The 19,500-nt window shown below is 41.1% G+C and overlaps 1 protein-coding gene across 3 annotated transcripts in view; it reads right to left on the bottom strand.

Annotated features, from left to right (window-relative positions):
- Positions 1 to 19,500, bottom strand: part of LOC126175135 (ELMO domain-containing protein 3-like) — a 102,707-nt gene that overhangs the window by 29,265 nt on the left and 53,942 nt on the right. For all 3 annotated transcript variants that reach the window (XR_007535527.1, XM_049921690.1, XM_049921691.1), the window contains one exon: positions 8,836 to 9,044. Coding sequence is in view for 2 of the 3 variants with exons in the window: in XM_049921690.1 (XP_049777647.1) it covers positions 8,836 to 9,044 (209 nt within the window). In the remaining variant the exon portion in view is untranslated. The remainder of the gene's footprint in view (positions 1 to 8,835; positions 9,045 to 19,500) is intronic.

Raw genomic sequence — 19,500 nt, 5'->3', positions numbered from 1 at the left:
CATATTTCATGCATGAGAAGCATATATTTCTGTTGTTATCTGTTGTTGCTATCATAGGCACTTTCCTTAACACTTAAAATTTTTTAGGGAGATTAATGATTCACCCATTCTTCACTCAACTTCCTAATACATGAATATTTTTGTAAATTTAATTAATTTGGTGTAAAAAGCAAATGTTTTTAAGATTCTTGCCATTTGTGGCTCTGATATAGCAAAACTTCTGGAACTGGTTTCTTCTGTGTCGGGAAATAGACTTATTGCTTTTGATGATTTATTATCATGTCTGTATGGTTTTTCCTTAAGCTACAGGTGTGGTGGCTTATTTGGTATATTAAATAACATAGTTTTCCTATGTTCCACATTCACTGATTTGGCTGCAAGCATAGTGAACAAAACTCCGCTGTACAACATCTTTCTGTAAAATGACAGGTCTTCTGGTGTTTACTAGCATTTTCTATTATTAAAGGTAAACAACATTATTTACTAAATATCTTCACATTACAAGAGAATTGTAAATGAACTGTCCTGTAATGTACAGTTTCATACCTCCCAAGGTCCTTAGGAAACTAAAGAATGACAAATATGGTGTCATTTTTTAGTTATTGTCAATTTTTATGGCACTACACACACTCCCTATTGTGAAAACTATGTTACAAATCAGAATAAATGTTAATATTCACACTAATCCAATAAGGTATTCAGAAGTCTCTCTTGCTGGTCACTTCAGGTGCTGCTATCACTGTGGGTACCAATACAATGGAGTATTGTGACTTATGTTAGACCGCGGTTTTGGTGTCCTTAATTCAAAAAGGCCAGATCAGAGAAAATGTGGGTGTTTAATTCCACCTCCACATGGGGCACACCCCATCATCACCAGCTGGCATGATGCCAGGAGAGGGAGCAATAGTGGTGGGGTTTACAGAAAAGAAACAGGTGATGCCCTGCTGCAAAATACTGCTTCTCTCTCTCTCTCTCTCTCTCTCTCTCTCTCTCTCTATATATATATATATATATATATATATATATATACCTAAAAACAAAGATGATGTGACTTACCAAATGAAAGTGCTGGCAGGTCGACAGACACACAAACGAACACAAACATACACACAAAATTCAAGCTTTCGCAACAAACTGTTGCCTCATCAGGAAAGAGGGAAGGAGAGGGAAAGACGAAAGGATGTGGGTTTTAAGGGAGAGGGTAAGGAGTCATTCCAGTCCCGGGAGCGGAGGTGTCTGTATATGTGTGGATGGATATGTGTGTGTGTGCGAGTGTATACCCGTCCTTTTTTCCCCCTAAGGTAAGTCTTTCCGCTCCCGGGACTGGAATGACTCCTTACCCTCTCCCTTAAAACCCACATCCTTTCGTCTTTCCCTCTCCTTCCCTCTTTCCTGATGAGGCAACAGTTTGTTGCGAAAGCTTGAATTTTGTGTGTATGTTTGTGTTCGTTTGTGTGTCTGTCGACCTGCCAGCACTTTCATTTGGTAAGTCACATCATCTTTGTTTTTAGGTATATTTTTCCTTCGTGGAATGTTTCCTTCTATTATAACTATATATATATATATATATATATATATATATATATATATATATATAAACTTACCAAATGAAAGTGCTGGCAGGTCGACAGACAGACACACAAACGAACACAAACATACACACAAACTTCAAGCTTTCGCAACAAACTGTTGCCTCATCAGGAAAGAGGGAAGGAGAGAGAAAGACGAAAGGATGTGGGTTTTAAGGGAGAGGGTAAGGAGTCATTCCAGTCCCGGGAGCGGAAAGACTTACCTTACGGGGAAAAAAGGACGGGTATACACTCGCACACACACATATATCCATCCACACATATACAGACACAAGACATGTCTGCTTGTGTCTGTATATGTGTGGATGGATATGTGTGTGTGTGTGTGTGTGTGTGTGCGCGCGAGTGTATACCCGTCCTTTTTTCCCCCTAAGGTAAGTCTTTCCGCTCCCGGGACTGGGATGACTCCTTACCCTCTCCCTTAAAACCCACATCCTTTCGTCTTTCCCTCTCCTTCCCTCTTTCCTGATGAGGCAACAGTTTGTTGCGAAAGCTAGAATTTTGTGTGTATGTTTGTGTGTCTGTCGACCTGCCAGCACTTTCATTTGGTAAGTCACATCATCTTTGTTTTTAGGTATATATATAATAGAGGGAAACATTCCACGTGGGAAAAGTATATCTAGAAAGAAAGATGATGAGACTTACCAAACAAAAGCGCTGGCAGGTCGATAGACACACAAACAAACACAAACATACACACATAATTCTAGCTTTCACAACCAACGGTTGCCTCGTCAGGAAAGAGGGAAGGAGAGGAAAAGACGAAAGGATTTGGGTTTTAAGGGAAAAAAGGACCTTTTTTCCCCCTAAGGTAAGTCTTTCCGCTCCCGGGACTGGGATGACTCCTTACCCTCTCCCTTAAAACCCACATCCTTTCGTCTTTCCCTCTCCTTCCCTCTTTCCTGACGAGGCAACCGTTGGTTGCGAAAGCTAGAATTTTGTGTGTATGTTTGTGTGTCTATCGACCTGCCAGCGCTTTTGTTTGGTAAGTCTCATCATCTTTCTTTCTTTATATATATATATAAAAAGATGATGTGACTTACCAAATGAAAGTGCTGGCAGGTCGACAGACACACAAACGAACACAAACATACACACAAAATTCGAGCTTTCGCAACAAACTGTTGCCTCATCAGGAAAGAGGGAAGGAGAGGGAAAGACGAAAGGATGTGGGTTTTAAGGGAGAGGGTAAGGAGTCATTCCAGTCCCGGGAGCGGAAAGACTTACCTTAGGGGGAAAAAAGGATGGGTATACACTCGCACACACACACACACATATCCATCCACACATATACAGACACAAGCAGACAATTTAAAGACAAAGAGTTTGGGCAGAGATGTCAGTCGAGGCAGAAGTGTAGAGGCAAAGATGTTGTTGAATGACAGGTGAGGTATGAGTGGCGGCAACTTGCAATTAGCGGAGATTGAGGCCTGGTGGATAACGGGAAGAGAGGATATATTGAAGAGCAAGTTCCCACCTCCGGAGTTCGGATAGGTTGGTGTTAGTGGGAAGTATCCAGATAACCCGGACGGTGTAACACTGCGCCAAGATGTGCTGCCCGTGCACCAAGGCATGTTTAGCCACAGGGTGATCCTCATTACCAACAAACACTGTCTGCCTGTGTCCATTCATGCGAATGGACAGTTTGTTGCTGGTCATTCCCACATAGAATGCATCACAGTGTAGGCAGGTCAGTTGGTAGATCACGTGGGTGCTTTCACACGTGGCTCTGCCTTTGATTGTGTACACCTTCCGGGTTACAGGACTGGAGTAGGTGATGGTGGGAGGGTGCATGGGACAGGTTTTACACCGGGGGCGGTTACAAGGGTAGGAGCCAGAGGGTAGGGAAGGTGGTTTGGGTCCTTAAAACCCACATCCTTTCGTCTTTCCCTCTCCTTCCCTCTTTCCTGATGGGGCAACAGTTTGTTGCGAAAGCTCGAATTTTGTGTGTATGTTTGTGTTCGTTTGTGTGTCTGTCGACCTGCCAGCACTTTTATTTGGTGTGACTTACCAATTGAAAGTGCTGGCAGGTCGACAGACACACAAACGAACACAAACATACACACAAAATTCAAGCTTTCGCAACAAACAAAATTTTGTGTGTAATTTTGTGTGTATGTTTGTGTTCGTTTGTGTGTCTGTCGACCTGCCAGCACTTTCATTTGGTAAGTCACATCATCTTTGTTTTTAGGTATATTTTTCCTACGTGGAATGTTTCCTTCTATCATAACCATACCATTAATTTGAACCCAACAATTACGTTTGTTATTGTGGCCTTTGAATTTCGAAATCTTTCCTGTCATCTTATTTCTCTTTTTTCTCTTTATTTTCTCTTTCTGTTTTTACCAGTAGTCTCACTTTGTATTCACCTTCCCCTTTTACCATAATCTACTATATAATTTTATCCCGCCTATATATGCTCAATAATACGTAACCCACTTCCAAACCATAACCAAAAAAACTTTATTTTCCGCTTTCAACAATACCCCTGCTATAAAATCCACCGTTTCTAGTTCAATAACAGCTGCTTTCACGTATTAAACAACCATTTCGGCTAGTTCTGATAACTTTCACTTTATTTCCACTTCCGTTTTTCGCACATCACTGATCATTTTAGCCGCTCCCCACAGTTTTTAACGTCATTATTTCTACAATTGTTAGCCCCATTTTCATAATCTTTCACCACAACACCACTCCTTTTAATACGTTTTTTCGAAATTTTCCCGAATTTCTCCATCCTTTAATGTGATTTAGCGGCAACACAACCACCCAAGTTCACCACAGGATCAACTTAACCAACACTTTTTCGCCTTTTTTCATACCAGATCTCCAGTTGCTTTCTAGTTCACCTTTATCTCTCCCCATATATTTCTATCTTTCTTTTTCATTTCAACCTCATGTTAAACTTTCCACCTAATACCATGTCACCCTCACAACACCCCACAACGACCCCATTAAGTTTTATTTACATTCCCTCCGCAAACATGCCTTCACCCTAGCCAGATTACGCTCACATATTTTATTTTCTCAGGCTTGTCTGACATTTGGCATAACCCCCAAAGGCCTCACACTTAAAGTTCCCATCTCTGGCTGCAACCCTTCTTTCCATCAGTCCCTATACCAGTTCCAAACTGAACAATCCATTGCCCTCACCCACCTAATCCTTCACCTACACATCAACTCAGCCAATGAACACACCCGTCAACTCCTATCCTTAATAAAAGTCCTCAATCTTTCCTCTCCCACATCCACACCGGCTATTCAGAGCATCCTCCTACAGGCCAACCGCCAATTAGAAAAGCATGCCACCCTTCACCTCAAAATCATCCAATCTCCTGGTTTCCCACCTCCGGAAAGGCAACCCACTCACCCTTCACAACCTTTCCAGCAAACCTCAACCACCTCTCATTGCACACAAACCCAGTCTCTCCCATCTACTCAATCTCCCACTTCCAGTTCCACTCCCTCCAAAACCTCAAAATTCCAATCAACACAATCTGGTACCACAACACCCTAATTCAGTAGTTAACCTTTCCTCCAAACCTCTCTCCCAATCCGAAACCTCTGTCCTATCCAAATGCCTCACCTTCAGCCCCACTCCCAGATTCAACCAAACAGCCCTCGTCAAAGATTTACTGTCCTACACTCGTACTCTCTGCTGGAAGTATCACTTTGCCACGAAGAAAAATGATCCTAATCCTACCCCTAATGATCCAACTCCCCAAGACACTATCCAAATTGAACCCTGCCTGGAACAGTTCCGTCCTCCGTCACAGTGGGACCCACCTCCTCTTCCTCAAAATCACCCTCTCCAAACCATCCAGGAATTTCTGACTTCCAGCCTTGCCTCTCAATCCTTCTTAAAAAACCTTAATCCTACTCCCAACATCACCACTGCTGAAGCCCAGGCTACCCGTGATCTGAAGGCTGACCGGTCCATCGTCATTCTTCCGGCGGACAAGGGTTCCACGGCCGTGGTACTTGATCGTCGGGAGTATGTGGCTGAGGGACTGCGTCAGCTTTCAGACAACACCACATACAAAGTTTCCCAAGGTAATCCCGTTCCTGATGTCCAGGCAGAGCTTCAAGGAATCCTCAGAACCTTAGGCCCCCTACAAAACCTTTCACCTGACTCCATCAACCTCCTGACCCCACCAACACCCCACACCCCTACCTTCTACCTTCTTCCTAAAATTCACAAACCCAATCATCCCGGCCGCCCCATTGTAGCTGGTTACCAAGCCCCCACAGAACGTATCTCTGCCTACGTAGATCAACACCTTCAACCCATTACATGCAGTCTCCCATCCTTCATCAAAGACACCAACCACTTTCTCGAACGCCTGGAATCCTTACCCAATCCGTTACCCCCAGAAACCATCCTTGTAACCATTGATGCCACTTCCTTATACACAAATATCCCGCACGTCCAGGGCCTCGCTGCGATGGAGCACTTCCTTTCACGCCGATCACCTGCCACCCTACCTAAAACCTCTTTCCTCATTACCTTAGCCAGCTTCATCCTGACCCACAACTTCTTCACTTTTGAAAACCAGACATACCAATAATTAAAGGGAACAGCCATGGGTACCAGGATGGCCCCCTCGTGCGCCAACCTATTCATGGGTCGCTTAGAGGAAGCCTTCTTGGTTATCCAGGCCTGCCAACCCAAAGTTTGGTACAGATTTATTGATGACAGCTTCATGATCTGGACTCACAGTGAAGAAGAACTCCAGAATTTCCTCTCCAACCTCAACTCCTTTGGTTCCATCAGATTCACCTGGTCCTACTCCAAATCCCATGCCACTTTCCTTGATGTTGACCTTCACCTGTCCAATGGCCAGCTTCACACGTCCGTCCACATCAAACCCACCAACAAGCAACAGTACCTCCATTACGACAGCTGCCACCCATTCCACATCAAACGGTCCCTTCCCTACAGCCTAGGTCTTCGTGGCAAACGAATCTGCTCCAGTCCGGAATCCCTGAAGCATTACACCAACAACCTGACAACAGCTTTCGCATCCCGCAACTACCCTCCCGACCAGGTACAGAAGCAAATAACCAGAGCCACTTCCTCATCCTCTCAAACCCAGAACCTCCCACAGAAGAACCACAAAAGTGCCCCACTTGTGACAGGATACTTTCCGGGACTGGATCAGATTCTGAATGAGGCTCTCCAGCAGGGATACGACTTCCTCAAATCCTGCCCTGAAATGAGATCCATCCTTCATGAAATCCTTCCCACTCCACCAAGAGTGTCTTTCCGCCGTCCACCTAACCTTCGTAACCTCTTAGTTCATCCTTATGAAATCCCCAAACCACCTTCCCTACCCTCTGGCTCCTACCCTTGTAACCGCCCCCGGTGTAAAACCTGTCCCATGCACCCTCCCACCATCACCTACTCCAGTCCTGTAACCCGGAAGGTGTACACAATCAAAGGCAGAGCCACGTGTGAAAGCACCCACGTGATCTACCAACTGACCTGCCTACACTGTGATGCATTCTATGTGGGAATGACCAGCAACAAACTGTCCATTCGCATGAATGGACACAGGCAGACAGTGTTTGTTGGTAATGAGGATCACCCTGTGGCTAAACATGCCTTGGTGCACGGGCAGCACATCTTGGCGCAGTGTTACACCGTCCGGGTTATCTGGATACTTCCCACTAACACCAACCTATCCGAACTCCGGAGATGGGAACTTGCTCTTCAATATATCCTCTCTTCCCGTTATCCACCAGGCCTCAATCTCCGCTAATTGCAAGTTGCCGCCACTCATACCTCACCTGTCATTCAACATCTTTGCCTCTGCACTTCTGCCTCGACTGACATCTCTGCCCAAACTCTTTGTCTTTAAATATGTCTGCTTGTGTCTGTATATGTGTGGATGGATATGTGTGTGTGTGCGAGTGTATACCCGTCGTTTTTTCCCCCTAAGGTAAGTCTTTCCGCTCCCGGGACTGGAATGACTCCTTACCCTCTCCCTTAAAACCCACATCCTTTCGTCTTTCCCTCTCCTTCCCTCTTTCCTGATGAGGCAACAGTTTGTTGCGAAAGCTTGAATTTTGTGTGTATGTTTGTGTTCGTTTGTGTGTCTGTCGACCTGCCAGCACTTTCATTTGGTAAGTCACATCATCTTTGTTTTTAGGTGTATATATATATATATATAATAGAGGGAAACATTCCACGTGGGATATATATATATGCATGCACAAGACACCTTGTACATACACATGTCTCTAATAACTTATGCCATATTACACAAGAAAATAACTTTGTCAAAGGCATTTTATAAAATATATGACAGTGTACTGGGGTGCTTTTATCACATCTTCTATAAGAGATTGGTGAAAAATATCTGAATGTGTAATATGGACATAAGCAAATAAACAAGCTGGCTAATTTAGAAGTGGTTATAATGGATCATATACAAGTCTTGAATGGAACTGCAGGCTGCAACAATGAGTATGAATCACCACTGTGTCTGTCCGAGTTTCACAGATTCTGAGAAAGCTTTTGAATCAAATTGGTACTAAAAGCTCTTCATAAGCAATGCAAAAAATCAACTTTGTTGGCATATTGCAAAATACATACACCAGTCCTAAAGCTTCCATTAGCTTCAATGAGGCAGAAACATTCAAAACTGAAAGAGAAGCCAGATATAGTCACAGAGGATGTTTTCATCTCTCTAAAACAGGAAAAGATGAAGACATACTTCTTTCATAGAGAGATCACTGGCGACTTTTATTGGTCTGCAGAGAGGACTTATTGTTTAAACTCAGTAGCTCAAATTCACTTTTCTTTTTTACATTTATTCTAGAAGCATCATGCAAAATAATAAGGCATAAAATAATTTTTAAAAGATTAGATGCATATTTGGAACTAATGTAATGCAACCATTGATCTAGAAGAAGAGTTAGGGTGCAGAAGCAATGCATATTTGGAACTAATGTAATGCAACCATTGATCTAGAAGAAGAGTTAGGGTGCAGAAGCAATGTTAGGGTGCGAAATTACTGTGTTACTTGCACTATAAGAAAGCATGCTCAGCCCCACGAACACCACTTCTGCACTAATCGTACAAAGATATTCAGATTTTGGAAGGTACCACTGCCATAACAATAAAAAAATTTACTCAGGTAACAGCTTTATCTAATGGACAGAGTGATGAGTATATACTTTATGCATGAGCAACAGCAGCAATGTATATTTTCAAATAATTGCAGTAGATATTTTTCCAAACCTGTTAAGCTGTCCATGCCGTAAAGCTTGCAAGGCTACCCGTGTCAGGTTGAAACTCAGTACAGCAAGAGGAAAGCTATGAGTTGTATCTGTCGACACTCTATAAATGTGGCGTGCCAGTGATGACAATTTGGGATTGCTACTGAGATAGAGCAATTGTAGCATCCCCAGCATCCCGACACCTCGTAGATCTGAGCCCGGATCACTGCCCTGCATGATCAGCATGAGTCATGATCTTTATATTAAAACAACAGATCTGTATAAAACAACACAAAAAAATAGAACAATAACTGATAATAGCAATTATGAGATCACTTACATTCTGACGGTACAAACATTTTAGTTATCTGAAACACTCAATATCACTATGACAAACTCAATTATAGACAGCAGCCGTGTTTGAAAGGAATCACTCCTGTCACCATGGCAAATGGGATGGTTTGGCATGTGACGTGACTGGAATATCCTCAGCTTTTGAACAGGTTATCACTGAGACAAATGAGCACAACATGGGAAAGACACACAATATCAGTGTATTTGATCTTATCCATATAGAAGATGCCCAATACATGGGACATTCCATCTGTGAGGTTGTGCATACACTGGCCTTTTCACGTGGTTCAATGACAAGGGTGTATTTCTTGAATACCTTAATATGTGGGAAAACTGCCACCACAGTAAACTGCTGTGGATAACAGTATGTCCACAACAGGGGTCACTGTCAACTACTGCTGATTGTAACAGAAGGTAGTTGGTCTACAGTGCAACAAACTACTTGATATCCAATGCTGGTTATCCACACTCACTATGGCATACAGAAGCTATCATCTCACACCGCACCTCTGCTCGCAGCATGATCCCACAGAACACAGAGATTAGCACAGTCACAGGAAAACAAGTGAACAATGAAAGGACGGTGGAAGATTTTGCAGGTTGGTATCAATCATGTAACCCATTAGCACATGCCCATGGTAGAAAATTATCACATTAAAAATCAATTTAAGTACCACATACCACTTACCAACACTGCAAAGTTCAGACAAGTGGCAGATACTTACATAGTATGAAACTGAAACACTGATATGTTTGCAACCCTCTCTAACCAGTAAACCATACAGGAATGAACTGTTCTGTCATGTGTATCAGTTTATTCACTTACAGCACCTTACATGCTAGCTCTACCCTCAACAAGACAATGCAACATCCCATTAAAGTGAAATTGTGTAAGAATAGTTTTAGGAACGCCCCAAAGACTTGAGAGTACATGAACAGTTCCCCAATCACACCACTTTGATCCTGTTGATCACTGTGGCCCTTTACTCACATGTGGATTAGCTCCGATAAATCTCTAAGAGTTATGGTCAGTGGTTGAGACGTCATGGATCAGAGTGTCTCACCAACACTTTCACCGATTAACAGTCTATGTTAACGCAAACAGTTGAATGGGTTGCATTCCATGCCACAATATAGGTGTCAACCACTCACGAGAGAGTTACATCTCACACCCTTGACTGTTTATCTACATTTACATACACTAAGGTGACAAAAGTCATGGGATACCTCCTAATATCATGTTGGATCTCCTTTTGCCTGGTGAAGTGTAACAACTCAATGTGGCAGAGACTCAACGAGCCATTGGAAGTCCCCTTCCGGAATACTGGGCCATGCTGCCTCTACTGCTGTCCATAATTGCAAAAATGTCATTGCTGCAGGATTTTGTGCATAAAGTGACCTCTAGATTATGTCCCATAAATATTCAATGGGATTCATGTTGGGCAATCTGGAAGCCCAAATCATTTGTTTGAATTGTCCAGAATGTTCTTCAAACCAATATCAAATGCCTATTAAGCCTACTACAACCAAAAAGCTTTACGTTAGAGAATAGTTTCACACTTCATTCATATGCTCCAGTTTCTCAAGCATGAGATCAAAAAGCAGTAGTGCGAAATTTTTATAGAAATTTGGAATTGTCTTATTCTTCCATAATTTGTGTGATGTCCCCATTTCTTCTCCTTCCTCGTTCTAACAAAAAATGTTGTCATCACTAATTCTGTATCTATTCCTACCAATGTCAAAGCTTATTCGCCGGTTAACTTCACCAACTCTGCCAGAATCACCAGTTTAGTTATCCGACGATTATTCTCCGGTTAGGCATTGTTACGTGTTCGTACAACGCGTTTTCCGTGCTACTTCCAGAATAGACCTTTAAACAGCTGCTACACGGAGACTGTACAACTGGCCCTAGCTAGTATAGCGATCTGGCCAAAAATTTTCTGTCAAAATTTCATTTTCTTGGATACACCGAGAAGATAATACATAATCTTTCTTACCTGTTATTCCTGTTAGTCGTTTATTTACACTCTGGTAGTCTGTATCTATGGATTTCGCTGGTAATCGTAACAACGCTCATCATTCGCAAACCCTATCAACCACATAATCAGACAGTGGTTGGCTTTCTTTCGTTCGGCTCTTCTCTGCTCAGCTCGTATAGCCCCTTTTGTCTGCAGGAAAATTTATTTCTAGATGTGACGAGGATTCCACTGACAGAGACATCACGTACACTATGCACGCATTCACAAATCAACTTATGATTCATTCAGAAATCAACTTAGAATGTGTTCAACAATGTTCAAAAACCGACGGGGACACGTTTCAAAGTCATAATCGATAGACCAACGTGCGCTGGGTACGAGGCGCTTTGTGAAACCAAGTTTTGTATGAATTTGCCCCCCCCCCCCTCCCCCACTCCTAGATACAGGGCTGTTGCGCAATCTGGGAGCTTGGGGGCACCAGTAAAATTTTTCCCGGTAGCACCTAGCTGCTTTTTTTACTGCGACGGCTTACACAGCCAACAGCCACGTTTCTGTAGCCACAAGCGGAAGAAGGTACTACTCAACTGCACATGCGCATGATCCCACTCGTAACTGCTAAAACAAATCTAATGTTAACAGCTGTGATGTCATGCTCATCGGAGGCAATTTGTAGTTACGAAGCATTGCATAGTCTTCCCAAAACCTTTGACAGATTTTGCTGTTGGCACACACTTGTATGAGCACTGTGTTTTGTTGCTGTGTATGTGTTTTGTTGCTGTATATGGCACATTTCCTTTGCAATTAAAGTTTTATTTTAGTTTTTTCTCTCGTTCGTGTTTCATGGCTGCAGTATTATTCTGCAGTTGCAGGATGCAGTAATATCCTTTGTTAGAGTATTGGTTCTTACCAGTCAAAATTACAAAAATTTAACTGAGAACAAAAACAATGAAAAATTCCCGGAATTCAAAAAAATTCCCGGGTTTTTCCCGGTTTTCTCCCGGGTGAAAAAATTCCTGGGTTTTTCCCGGATCTCCCAGTTGTCCCGGGTCGTAGACACCCTGTTGTTGACAACTTGAGTCCACGGCTTTGTGGCCTGAACCACACTAGAACCCAGCCATCAGCTCTTACCAACTGAAATCAGGACTCATTTGACCAGGCCACAGTTTTCCAATTATCTTGTGTTCAACCGACGTAGTTGCGAGCCCAAGAGGGGCGCTGCAGGTGATGTCGTGATGTTAGTAAAGACACTTGAATCTTTTGTCTATTGCCATAGCCCATTAATGGCAAATTTTCCTAAGCTATCCTAATGGATATGTTTGTCGTATGTCTCACATTGATTTCTGTGGTTATTTATGCAGTGTTGTTCATTTGTTAGCACTGACAACATTTCCAAAACAGAATGTCCCACGCATGTAGCTCCAACTACCATCCCCATTCAAAGTCTGTTAATTCCCGTTGTGCAGCCATTATCACGTCGGAAACCTTTTCACATGAATCATCTGAGTACAAATGACAACTCTCCCAATGCACTGCCCTTTTATACCTTGTGTAAGAGATACTAACGCCATCAATATAAGCGCATACTGCATGTAAATATTTTATCGCATGACAGGTTACTCTATATTCATGATGAGAACAACGCCATACAGAAACCCAGAAGTCTTTACATAATGAATTACTCTTGGAAAAAAAAACTACATTGGCACAGACCAAAAACTTGAATGACATTGAGATTCACAATACATAACTTCTATCATTCTTTCTTCAATGATTTATCCAGTATGTTACCTTAAGTGGTAACATAGTGGTAAACACGACTGTCTGCAATATAGCAATTATTGGAGAGAACTCGTTTATTATTTATGTTCTCAGTAGTTTCACGTTGTTATCTTTGTACACTTACAGAGACACAAACCAAGTAGAAAGACAACAGAGAAGTTTGTAAGGCAGCATTAAGCTCTGTGGCAGTATACATTACCCACTAAAATATTCATGTTTATTAAAGCCAAAGGTATAAGTTTAAAGCAGTTATAATTAATACTGAAGGTATTTCAATCAAAATTAATATTCAATTTACTTTCACAGACTCTTTAGTGATGTGGATCCTAAAAGATGCTTCTACAAGTAACATGCCAAATTTCTAGATGGTGTGATGAATGGCAGCTAGTTCTAAATGTAGAAAAATGGAAGTTAATGCAGATGAGTAGGAAAAACAAACCTGTAATGTTTAGATACAGCATAGGCAGTGTCCTGCTTGACACAAGTCACATTGTTTAAATATCTGGGCGTAATGTTGCAAAGTGATATGAAATGGAAAAATGGTTGACTTCAGTCTATTGGGAGAATTCTAGGAAAGCGGTGTTCCTCTGTAAAGGTGACCACATATAGGACACTAGTGCAACCTATTCTTGATTACTGCTCCAGTGTTTAGGATTAAAGGAAGACGCTGAAACAATTCGGGGGTGGGCTGTTAAGAGTTGTTACTGGTAGGCTCGAACAACATGCAAGTGTTGTGGACACGCTTCAGGAACTCACATGGGAATCCCTGGAGGGAAGATGACATTCTTTTTGAGGAACATTACCAAGAAATTTTAGAGAAGTGACATACGAAGCTGACTGCAGACCGATTCTACTGTCTTCAACATATATTGTGCATAGGGACCATGAAGATAAGATACATGAAATTAGGCCTCGTACAGAGGCATACGAAAGTTGTTTTTTCCCTTGCTCTATTTGCAAGTGTTACAAGAAAGGAAATAACTAATATTGGAACAGGATACCCTCTGCCATGCACCATATGGTGGAGTGCATAGTATTTATGTAGATGTAAGTGTAGAACTAGAGTGCTTTCAAATTAATGATGATGAGGTTATCCAGCACTATGTGACATTTGCATTATAGGTATGATATATTTTATTCACTATATTGCATTCAGTATATTTAATCAAAACTCATAAGGAGTCACCTTAAGCATCCCTAACACAATGTTATTAAATCATGTGAATAGAATGGCTTGTTTTAGCAACATGATTCCATTCGTTCACACACACACACACACACACACACACAAACACACGAGACATGGACATGGAAATGCATATGGTCCTTCGAGTGACAGATGACAGACTGCGTCAGGGGCAGCATAGCTGAAGCTGCGAGGATGAACCTCAATTATGCTATGGCAGGAAAGGACTAGTAACAGTGCCAAAACTGTTAAATATATGGAGCTCAAGGAAACACTGTTTGTCACGCCACAATAATATATGAACGTCAACACATCACTGACAACAAAAACAACTGCTGTTAGTAACAGAAAATTATCCTCACAAAACATACATAAAAGTATACACACTGAAAAGTTTGAAGTACTTAGAACATTAAGAGAACTGAACAGTTATTGGTCAGACCCGATCCTTACAACTCAACCATTCCAGGAAGAAGTTATTCAGTGCAATACATTTGCAAAAATATAATTAGTAACAAATTACATGTCAATGTCAGGTCTCCTTGTATTTTGGTTAATTATTTAATGAATTATACATCATACATAAAATGTTACCATCAGTGTTTGGACTTTTAAGGATACTTGCACAGGGAGCAGTGCTGAATAAATACAAGTTTCTATGATCAAGCTATGTTAGTCGCACTAGTGTTACCAGCATCCATAGCAAAATCCAACTATTTCTTCAATTTTTTTTATGAGGAACAGGCTACATAGAGTGAAGGAGATGACATCATCTGGCAAGTGGCAAAGAAATGTTTGTAGCAAAACCATGCACAGGAAGATTCTCTTGGTTCTCACTTAACTGAAAGTCTTTCTTGTACCGCTAAATCCCCTAACACAGATATTATATACAACACGAAAGTTCTGGCATAATGTAAATAATATAGGAGTAAAGGAGGTCACTCACCAAACAGCAGAAGCGTTGAGTAATTGATACAATCACTCAAAAGAGAATGAAAACTTTGCTGGCTTTCGGAAGAAATCCTTCGGTGTGCGCACATGCATGCACGCACACAGCAGTATCCCTACTCTGTGGTAGCTAGCCACACAAAGCTGATATTAAAGTTCGACAGGTGGATTAGGGTGAGGTGGGTGTTGTGTTGGTTGGGTGGGTAGAGGGAGAAAGAGGGGCAGGAAGCAGGGAAAGGGATTGAGGATGGGTAGCACTGTGTCCCTCTTACCTGCAACACTTACATCCTGTTGATATCCATGCTTCAGGCATCATCTACCGAACACACACCTGCAAGCCATACCGCACAAACACCTGCAAGCCAAAGAACGTCTCAAGCTATGTTAAATTACTGTTACCACATCCTCTACCCAACTATTTCCCCTTCCTCTGTCCTGTCACCCCGTCCCCATCCATGTCCCAACAACATCATCATCATCATCATCATCATCATCACGCATCGTACCTCACTGGTTCTGGTACCTGTGTTATCACATGCCTAGCTCGTGCACATGCCATCCTTCCCTCCTGATTTCCTGACCAGCACACCTAGCTATTCCCTCCCCAAACCCCTCTTCCTGCTTCCCACCTCTTTATTCCTCTACTTGCCCCACCTGACATAACCTACATCCAACCCAAGACCACCTACCACACTGCATGCCAACACTGTGTGTCTAACTGGCACTATGCAGGGGCATGGACAGATAGGTGTGTGTGTGTGTGTGTGTGTGTGTGTGTGTGTGTGTGTGTGTGTGTGTGTGTGTGTACTCTAGCTCATCAAAGTATTTCTTTCAGGAGTTAGCAACTTTTAATTCTCTCTCGTGTGTGCATACTGACAACTCAACACCTCAGCTATTTGTTGAGTTGTCTCTTTTACTACTAAATTACTGACATAGATCTCTCAGAATAATGAATGCGATAGAAACTGTCACTATAATCTCAGGTTTAACAAGGCACAATGTTTCAGTTGCTTGGTTACTTATTTATCCTGATATTGCATCAGATATGAAAATGGCATGAAACAAATTTATTTTGTTTACATGTTGTAACGGTATAATTACAATGCGCAAGTATTTAATAACGTAAAAGCTTTTCAAAAATGATCGTAATATTATTTCAAAACATAATTTGACTACACACAATATTTGTTACTTTCTGTATTTGTACCGCTAGCTGTGAAATGTCATCGGAGATGTCACCTGTCAGCCTTGCTACACCAAATATATAAATCTGATGCTAACATTGGTCATTTTCAACTCTTTTACATGCCACTTTCTGTGCAACACCACCCCCTCCCCTAACCCTATAAAAGTGATGCTAAGGATGTCCTATCCCCACAGTAATTCTCTCCTGAAACTAAGTTGATGTACAATATGTGATTAAAAATGAACAGATATTTTTTAATTTTGTGAGCTTTATATATTCGATTAAAAAAATATACCTTGTTGGTGTTCCTGGCGTATGTTCACATTTTCAGCCATTTCTAATATTTATTTTATTGTTGATAGTCAGAAAGGTTATACATGTTTTTGAGTGTTCGGCAAATTTTTGCTCTTGAAAAAGATGGCTCAATGAATTCTAATTAAATTTTGCTTGAAATATGGAATAAAGTGCAGCAATGCATTAAAAATGCTGAATGTGGCTTTTCAGAAAATCTACTATGAGTAAGACAAGAGTTTACGAATGTTACAAATGTTTCAAAGAGGGCTGAGAAGACACTGAAGACGACAGCCGCCCTGGATGCCCTAGCATATCAATTACGGATGACAATTTGGAAGAAATAAAGAAAACGGTTCTGGTCAGCACATCCTTTGGCTCATGCAATTTTTTTTTTTGGAGGTTTTGGGCACGAAACATGTAGCAGCAAAGTTTGCTCCAAAATTGTTGAATTTCAACCACAAATGACATTGCTTAGACATCACTCAGGAACTGCTGAATGAAAACAACAGTGATCCATAACTTCTAAAGAAGATAATAACAGGTGACAAAACAAGGGTATATGGGTACGGCATCAACACCGAGGCCCAACTGAATCAATGGAAACTGCCTGAAGAGCCAAGACTGAAAAAATTCGATAAGTTTGATCACATTTGAAAGTTTTTCTCTCACTCCTTCCTTCGATTACAATGGGACAGTGCATCCTGAGTTCATGACTTATGGTCATATTATCAGTACTGTGCTCTACCTAGAAATTATGCACCATTTGCATGCACCTATCCAAAGAAAATGACCAGAACTGTTGCAAAACTACTCATGGAAATTACATTACGACAATGCTACCGCTCACACCTTAATGCTTGTTTGTGATTTTCAGGCAAAAACAAAACCATTGCGTTACCTCACCTGCCATATTTGCCACGCATAGCCACTTGTGACTTCTTTCAATTCCCTAGCCTGAAGAGAACCATGAAAGGATGTTGTTTTGCCACCACTGATGAGATATAAACAAAATTGCTGAAGGACCTGAACACCATGACAAAAAGCGACTTCCAGAAGTGTTTCCAAGACTGGAAAAAGAGCTGGCACAAATGTATTATATCCGAGAGGGATTACATTGAAGGAGACAGCTGACAGTGAATAAATAAAGATTGGTACACACACACACACACACACACACACACACACACACACACACAAATGACTGTAGCACCACATATCTTTATGGCAAAGTTCCAAGAGCTAGAGGGGTAATCAACTTTAACCTCTGAAACTTCCTGGCAGATTAAAACTGTGACATTACGGCCATACACAATGATGTTGCAGAGTGAAATTTCTCTCATCTTTATTAGCAATGAAATCTACAACACAATTTTAACAAAGTTAGGACAGTCTCTTGTACATACTCTCTCACCAATGAAAAGAAAGGAGTACAGCGTAACAGGAAACCACAGCTGAGACAGAATATTTGCGGTTTCAAAAGAAGTTAAAAGAATCCAATTTTATTATTTCTATTGGTTATTACGGCTTGTGACTTCACTCACTTATGAGATATCAGTAGTTTTATTATGGTGAATGATGGTGAGTAAGTAAGATATTGTACATGCAATAATTATGTCAGCTGCCCTCATGTGTCTGTCTGTCTTTGGTAAGCATAGTTCGTGATGTGCGAAGCCCCCCTCCCCCCCAACTGACCCAATCCACAGTGTGGCAGCACACACAGCATCACTGCCAAATGGTGCATGTGAAGGGACACAGGCACGTATCTCTGCATCGTGCTATTTAAACAGCTGTACATTAGATAACGAGTACACTGTGCAACATATTTAATATTTTTTTCTTTTATCACAGATCATGTTCACTCATGTAAATAATATGTTTTCTTTTCCCTACTGCTTCTTCTTAAGGGTTGATTTATTTTCTTTCTGAAGTAGCCTATCTTCTTCCTCAGGGTTAAAGCTATCTTCAAACCAAAATTTCATCAAAATCAGTTCAGCTGTTTAGTAATGAAAACACGAGAGACAGACATACTTTCACATTTAATAATATTAGTATGTATGTATGGATTAAACACACTGAGGACTGTACAAGCACTGTATCCATTGCATTGCGTAGAACATACAAACGAGTAAAAGCATTTTCACAAATGAGTTAAGTTCAAAAGTCAAAGAATAAACAGATTTTTCAGAGTAAATATTTTCCCTAATTCACATAATATTCTTCAAATCAAACAAGCACCTTTTACTAAACTTTTCTAAAATAGCCTATGTCCTCTAAAATTGGTTCAGCAATTTAGTTGTGAAAATGTAAGAGGCAGACACAGTTCCGCAATTATAATATTAGTAGAGATGTTTGACTGATGCAATGAGCAAGTCTGTTGTTTATATACATGTGACTAATGAGCAGAGTGAGAAGACTAGTTTGTTCAGAATGTGGCAAAACAAGTTAATGGAAAACAAACTATTTGCCATGAATGTGTATAAAAATGAGGTATATTCCGTGTATAAAAATGAGGTATATTCCAGTTTACAATGCAAGCCATCAGTTTTGACCTCTGCCACACTCAATATGACGACTGTGACATCACAGAAGGCTCTTTATCGCGCATATTTATAACAGCACTGTTGTGTGGATATTTCATTTGATGCTAATAGACCTATATTAGTTGTATGTACTACACACATTACTAATGAAGTAATCAGAAATCATTTCTTATTCATAATTTGCTGGATTTGGTAAGTGTGTGTGGCAATCTATACTTGGTGTACACAAACACTTGTGATACAGGTTATTTCCCAAAAATGATTGTTTGCTTTTGTTCATATAAGCATGTGTTCATATAAGCAACTGTGTATCATCCTCTGTAGTTAAACTATACAGATGGAACAAATCTACTTGTTTTTGGGGTGGCGGCATTCTGGAACTTTTCAGTAGGATGATATGTGTCGAATTCTATACAAGTCA

Source organism: Schistocerca cancellata, chromosome 3 (genome assembly GCF_023864275.1).
Source record: "Schistocerca cancellata isolate TAMUIC-IGC-003103 chromosome 3, iqSchCanc2.1, whole genome shotgun sequence".
In the NCBI taxonomy this organism is placed as follows: Eukaryota; Metazoa; Arthropoda; class Insecta; order Orthoptera; family Acrididae; genus Schistocerca; species Schistocerca cancellata.
This window is presented reverse-complemented; position numbering and strand designations above follow the sequence as displayed.